A 7,137-nucleotide genomic window follows, 5' to 3' on the forward strand; every position below is an offset into this window, starting at 1 on the left:
ACGCATGCACTCATCCATGTTCCCATCGCCACACGGATGCAGCTTACAGGGTCCCAGCAGGCTGCGATGCCTGGGGCGTCCGGAGCCTCTCACAGCCTTCAGGGAGAGACGCCCACGGACCCGTAGGCAAGGCGATGGCAGGGGCTGGAAGGTGAGGCTGCTGGTGTTGTCGGCCGAGGGAGGGAGGGAGCGAAGCAGAGGGAGGAGCGGCAGAGACACGGCGGGGGCACCGTGCAGGCTGCGGGCACAGCCCCGACTTGGAGGAAGCCCTGGTGGCTGGAGGGCACGGCAGGGCAGGGCAGGTGGTGTCCGGCCCTGCAGGCTGTGGGTGGGAGAAGAGGGGCATGGTATAACGGCCCCCAAAAGGACATGGCTAATCCTCCGCTTGTAAGCACCAGCATCCCACAAGCACACCAATTCAAGCCCCGGCTGCTCCGCTTCCCATCCAGCTCCCTGCCTGTGGCCTGGGAAAGCAGTGGAGGACGGCCCAAAGCCTTGGGACCCTGCACCCGCGTGGGAGACCCGGAAGAAGCTCCTGGCTCAGCTCTGGCCACTGTAGCCATTTGGGGAGTGAACCAGCAGATGGAAGATCTTTCTCTCTGTAAACCTGCTTTTCCAATAAAAATAAATAAAGAAAGAAAATGACATTTGGGCAAGAAGCTTCCTGTTAAACCCATTCCCCCAGCGTTTTCCTTTATCTGAAAAGCACAGCAACGGAGAGGGCGAGGCGGGCCTTCTGTGATCTGAATATCTGGTGCCGAGCTGGGTCTGAGCCGGGAGCCAGGAGCCAGAAGCCCTTGGCCATCCTCCGCTGCCTTGCCAGGGGCACATTCAGCAGGAGGCCGGGGTGCGAGCGGAGCAGCCGGGATTTGCACCTGTGCTCCACCGTGGACGGCAGGCACTGCAGGCGGGGGGCTTGGTGGCCACCCGCCACCCCCTCGGCTCCTTCTCAGAGGCCTTGTGGGTCCTTCCCGACCACTACAAGCACGGGGCCAGGCCCTTGAGGCCACACTCCGCAGCGCTCAGCGGACAGCCCCGAACTCCTGGTCACTGTGCCTCCCCGTTGGCAGCTGTTTTGTGTCACGGTGCCCAGGTTTGCCTTCCGAGCAAGGGCCATACGGTCCAGCTCTGGGCCCGTGTCCTTGCTGGCCTGGGACTGTGCAGGACATCTCTGTCACCCTCCCAGCTGTGGGTCCCCGTCTCCATCAGGACGTGGGAGGAGCCCAGGGGGCCTCGCTCCTGGAGACTGTGCCATCACTCCTCCGCCTCCAGGGAGCCCTCAGCCTGGGCTCCTTCTCCGGCTCACAGCCGACCCTATCGCTGGGGGCTTCTGGATCGAGTCCTCCCCATGTGAGGCAGGGAGGACTCACCCTTCCTCCCAGCCCAGTAAATGTTTATGGGCGAGGAGGCCTGGCTTTGGCGGCTCCCTGGCCTCACGCTGGGGGGGCCCACCCGGCACTGGCGGCCAGCCCAGAAAGGCCAGGGTGGGTGGGCGGTGAGTGTGGCCGGATGCAGAGGCTGGGAGGTGGGATGCGCCTGCTGGCAGGCCCAGGGGGCTCTCTAAGGGCTTTGGAGTGAGGGCCATAGGGACCTGGGCAAGTGCCAGCTCAGGGCCTCTACCTGGGGATGGCCAGGACAGGTGATACAGGGTGGGGCTTGCAGCCAGGAAGGAGAGATGCTGCCACTTCTCACTAGCCAGCATCGCAAGGGCCGGGCCATAGTGGGCTCTGCCCCCTGCCGGCCATCAGGGGGACAGACCTGGCAGGAGCCTGGGGTGTATGCTGCCGGTAGTGGGGAGACCAGGTGTGTAGCTCACTGTCCTGAAGGGCCTGAAGCAGGCAGAGTGGAAGATGGCTCAGTGGACACGGAGGCAGGGGAGCACCAAGAGGGGCCTAAGACCAGGTCCTCCCCGAGCCCAGAGCATCTGTGCTCAGCAGGGGCCAATGGTGACACAGGAGAGGGAGTGGGCTCTGCTGAGCCCAGTTGGAGTTGGGGGACAGTGGCGGGGGCAGGGGCTGAGGGGGGTAGTGAGGGCTGGGGCCCCCTGCTGCTCACTCCCGATGACCCAGGTCTTAGGGCCGCCCCTGCCCGGGCTGCGGTGCACAGCTCTGCCCCCCTGGGTGGGGCCTGGGAGCCCTAATTTATGGCCCATCGGGGCGTGCTGGAGCCTGCTGGCTTTCCTTTGCGGCTGCCAGCAATGCTGCGCCAGTTCTGGGGAAAAGGCGCCTGGAGCCGGGTCGGGACCGCGCCAGCATTCCGGGGCCCCCTAAATCACTTCGCCTGACAGGCAGCGGGTGGCGACGGCTGTGAGGCACGCCACGGGCCCCCGCCCCTCACCTGGCTAACCCTGTCACCTTCCTCCCCAGCCCCCACCGCCCCGTCCCACAGGGTCTGGGCCAGGCCATGCAGGGCTCTCCGCTCCAACGCCCAGGAATTTGGAGCCGGGCTTGTGCGTGGGGGCCTGGGTGTGTTTGCCACACTGTTGGCTTTGGGGACAGGCCCGGAGCACAGATGGCTGGTCACACGCAGCAGGGAGGGCCCGGTCTACACTCGAGGGTGGGTCCGTGTGTGTGGACTCCTGCCCAGCTGTGCACGATGGCCAGTATACACCCCTGGCCAGGCCTGCCCCCCGACCCCAGTGTACCTTCTTCTGGCCCCTGCCTGACACCCGCTCACTTCTGCCAGGGACAAGCTGGCGCCCTCAGCCTTGTCAGGCCCGGCTGGCGCCTGCATGCGCCATGCAGGCTTATCTCGCAGGGTGGCTCCCGGGGACAGACTCCCAACACACGCGTACACATGGGGTTTATTTCCAGCCGCACATGTGTCCGCCCGTCCCAGGGCTTGCAGTCGGCAGAGGTCACACCTTGGGGCTTGGAAACAGCTGCCAGCCTTCCAGCTGGCCCATCTTGACCAGGGCGGCCATGGTGCCCAGGTACACGCAGCTGGTGGCTCCGATCCCATAGCTGTGAGCTGTGGGAGGGGAGGGGGCGAAGTCAGTCACTCGCAGCCACAGCCCGTGCCCACCCCCGAGCCACGTGGAGGGCAGTGCGAAGGCCCTCGTGGGCCTGAGTCACCTCAACTTCCAGGAGGCTCAGGAGCAGGTCTGGGCTGGGGGAGCTGGCTGTGCACAGCCCATCCCACTCCCTCCCCGTCCCACTGCACAGGGACAGGGAGGCGGGGCAGGGGAGGGAGCCCCCAACCTCCACAGGGCTCCTGGTGAGAAATGGGGCCCCCAGGGCCTCTCTGATGGCAGCCCTCATCCACCTCGGGGGCATCTGGCCTCCATCTGCCCCCACAGGGCAGTCTACAAGGCTGACGTGGAGCCACTGCCCGGGGTGGGGCGGAGAGCAGCCCCTGGCCCTGCACTGCTTTGGGTGCTGGGAGAGGCCTGGCACTGGTGGGGGGTGGGGGGTGGGGGCTGGGTGAGCGGGCATCTTGGCATTCCAGCATTGGCACGGCACACGCAAAGTCCCCGGGGCAGAGCGAGAGCCAGCGGGGTCCCCCTCCCCCCGAGGCTGGTGCAGCTGGGACAGGCCCAGGCAGAGGTCAGGGCTCACTGTGACCACTCACTGCGTGCTCCCAGGGCCAGGCCTCCGGCACAGCCCCCGATGAAGTAGTTCAGGGGGTCATCCGGCTTCTCGCGGACCTGGGCGCTGACGCACGACGCCAGGCCGAATATGGCTCCGATGGCAGCTGCGGGAGATGAAGTTATTGGTGAGGGGACCGGGGTGGGAGGAACCCCTCGAGGAGAATTCAGGAGGCCCCAGCAGCCCTACCCGGTGCCCCCCAAGCCCAGACCACGCGCACCTGCAGTGAACGTGTGACGTCCGGCCCGTGCCACTCCCTCGAGGACGGTGCCCGCAGGATTGAGTGCGAGGCTGTAGGCGGAGATGGCCAGGCCTAGGAGGGAGGCGAGGACCACTCGGTGCTGTCCCTGGCCCAGCAGGTTCCTCGCTCCCCCCTTCCCCTCTCCTTAAGCCACGCAGGGCACGTGCCACGGGCTCCTGGCTGCCATCAAAGGCTCCATTATCTCGGGGCCCTGGGGTTCCCGGGCTAATCCTGGTTGGCAGCCATCTCCTTCCCTCCCTGGCCGCGTGCCCGGGGTTGCCAACACCTCCTGCCGCTCCTGCCCCCCTTTCCCCGCTGGCGGCTCGGGCCTGGGCCCGTCCCTCACGCCTGGATGCCTTGGCCGCAGCCCATGCCCTCCTGGCCTCGGCAACCCGGTCAGTGTGTCCCCTCGCCGCCCGCCCAGGGTCTGGCCTGGGTGAAGCCAGGGTGGGCGCTGGGGTGCCCGCCCCCCCATTCCTTGCCATGAAACACCACAGTGCTCCCCATCTTGTCCTCTCCCTACTGATCCCTAACAAAGCCCCCGCTGTTGACAGGGACGCTGGGGGGTCAGCACAGCCCAAATGCCATGGGATGACGGGGTGGGGGGTCCTTTTCTCAGCCTGGGTTCCACCCCAGGCCCCCAAACTCCGGCTTCCTGGAACACACAGGATCTGGGGGGCCTTTCCAGAGGCAGTAAAGCTACTGTTTTTTTTTTTTTTCTTTAATTACAAACAACCAGCACTGTGACCCACGACCCCGCCCACAACACTGACACCAGATCCCACACTGGGGCGCTGGTTCGAGTCCTGGCTGCTCCATTAGGGGATCCCGCTCCTGGTCAACGCGGCTGGGAAGGCAGTAGAGGCTGGGCCGAGGCCGGGGGTCCCTGCACCCACACGGGAGACCCAGATGGAGCTCCCGGCTCCTGGCTGCAGCCTAGCCCGGTGCCCTGGCAGATCTTTGGGGAATGGACAACCAGACAGGAGATCACGTTCTCTCTCCATCTCTGCCACTGTCTTTCAGGTCACTCTGTGAAAACATTTTAAAAATGGTCAATTTTGGGTCCGGCGAGGTAGCCTAGTGGCTAAAGTTCTTGTCTCGCACGCACTGGGATCCCATATGGGTGCTGGTTCGTATCCTGGCAGCCCCACTTCCCATCCAGCTCCCTGCCTGTGGCCTGGGAAAGCAGTGGAGGACGGCCCAAAGCCTTGGGACCCTGCACCCGCGTGGGAGACCAGGAAGAGGCTCCTGGCTTCGGATCGGCTCAGCTCTGGCTGTTGCGGCCACTTGGGGAGTGAACCAGTGGATGGAAGATTTTTCTGTCTCCTCCTCTCTGTTTATCTGACTTTCCAAGAAAAATAAATAAACCTTGAAAGGAAAAAAAAAAGTCATTTTTAAAAATTCATGTAAGAGTCTGCCACCCATTGGGTCACTATGCCCTCCCAGGTGACAGCAAGGGCCGGGCTGGCCCGGGGGCCCCCAATCTGCCCAGGCCCATCCAGCACCCAGTGTGGGGCCTGGGCCAGCCCTGGGGGCTCAGGACCGTGTCACCCCAACAGGAGCAGCACACTCCCAAGAAGCGTGCGGGCCCCACCACCCCACATCACCTCCAAGTCCTTGCAGGGGGGACGGCAGACCTGCCACCTCACGCAGTGACTATGGCACAAGGCCGAGAACAGCTCCCTGCACCACATTCCCCAGGGATCCCCAAACACAGGGATCCGAGGCACTCTACCGCCAGGGGCTCCCACAGCAGGTCTGTCCCAGCCCCCCATGACTGCACTTTGAGAGACATACACCTGCTTGTTCCCCCGGACAGCACAGTCATTCATTCAAACAGGCTCCCCATTCATTCATTCATTCGGTCAGTTGTTGCGCACTCCCAGATACCGGCGCTCCTGGGGTGCTGGGAAAGTTGTGACGTGAGGCTCCTGGCCACCAAGCAGCACCCTATGTCAGGCAAGCACATGGAAAGCACCCCGTTTCCCTCAGGAGAGGCCCACAGGGGAGCACCCAGGCCAGGGAGCACTGCTAACTCTCCTGCACTGGCCACTGGGGGGCCACGCACCCCACCACCCACTCTGGCCCTCCCTAATCCACCAGCCGTGACTCTGGAAGCCCACCCCTGCCTGCCTGCACCGTGTAATGTGCGTGGGCAGGCCTCGGGGTACAGCAGGACCAGCCCGGGACACTGGCATCCCACAAGGGAGCGACGGTTTGAATCCTGGGCGTTCCCCTTCGGATCAGGCTCCTGCTAACACACCTGGCATGTGGCAGAGATGGCCCGAGAGCCTGGCAGACCAGGACTTGGCCAGGTCCCTGCGGCCAAATGGGGAGTGACCCAGCAGAGGTAAGATCTCTTCCTTTAAACCCCACTGCTCCCTCCCCGCGTACCCCTACATTCAGCCTTGGCCCTTGCCCCGGTCAGACCCCAGGCTGCACCCCCGGGGTCCCCACTCAGCCTTGGCACCCCAGCACCCACCCGTGGGCGCCCCCAGGCTGCACCCCCGGGGGCCCCACTCAGCCTTGGCACCCCAGCACCCACCCGTGGGCGCCCCTGGCCCCGGACAGACCCCAGGCTGCACCCCCAGGATCCCCCACTCAGCCTTGGCACCCCAGCACCCATCCGTGGGCGCCCCCAGGCTGCACCCCCGGGGGCCCCACTCAGCCTTGCCACCCCAGCACCCCTCCACGGGCGCCTCTGGCCACGGACAGACCCCAGGCTGCTCCCGCGGGCCCCTCGCGCCCCCGGCGCTCACCCGCGGCGCCGCCCAAGCCGGTGCTGGCGTAGGCCTTGCGGTGGCAGTCGGTGCCATCGGGGACGTCCGTGAACTGCCGCAGCAGCGTGGCCGCCATGGTCCCCGCGCCCAAGGACAGCCGGCGCTGCCTCTCGCGAGACTTCCGGCAGTCCTGCCGCAACCAGGGCGCAACTTTATTAAGGAGGGGCGTGGAAACGGGAACACGAGTCTTGCGCCTGCGCGTTGCAGGCTTTGGCGTCAGGGCGTTGCCAGTACTTGTCCCGGAGCGATAAACGGAGGCGGACGGCGAGCGGGAAAGACGGGCGGGCGCGGGGAGCCGCTGGGACCGAGGCTGCTTCTCCGCAGGCCCCGGTGAGGACCGGGAGGTGACTATGGGGCGGGGATGGGCGCCCTCCCCGTGCCAGAACCCATAAGGGGGCGTGGCCGGGCCCTACGGCCAATCGCCATGCCCGAATCAGCCGCGTGCGACTATTTGGGGGAGGAGTCAGGGCAGGAGGCGGGGCTTTTTGGGAAAGGGACCAATCCCAGAGCTAGGATATGAGCCCAATTT

The 7,137-nt window shown here is 65.4% G+C and overlaps 1 protein-coding gene across 1 annotated transcript; it reads right to left on the reverse strand.

Moving 5' to 3' along the window:
• Positions 1 to 2,785: 2,785 nt before the first annotated feature.
• On the reverse strand, positions 2,786 to 6,738 carry LOC131479300 (NADH dehydrogenase [ubiquinone] 1 alpha subcomplex subunit 11-like). The gene is made up of 4 exons (XM_058659819.1): positions 6,588 to 6,738; positions 3,808 to 3,900; positions 3,571 to 3,693; positions 2,786 to 2,970 (listed from the first exon to the last, which is right to left on the reverse strand). Exons 1-4 carry the CDS (start codon positions 6,682 to 6,684, stop codon positions 2,858 to 2,860), a joined length of 426 nt encoding a protein of 141 aa, XP_058515802.1. The 5' UTR covers positions 6,685 to 6,738; the 3' UTR covers positions 2,786 to 2,857.
• Positions 6,739 to 7,137: the final 399 nt, after the last annotated feature.

The sequence above is a fragment of the Ochotona princeps genome, unplaced genomic scaffold, assembly GCF_030435755.1.
Source record: "Ochotona princeps isolate mOchPri1 unplaced genomic scaffold, mOchPri1.hap1 HAP1_SCAFFOLD_3847, whole genome shotgun sequence".
NCBI classification, from domain to species: Eukaryota; Metazoa; Chordata; class Mammalia; order Lagomorpha; family Ochotonidae; genus Ochotona; species Ochotona princeps.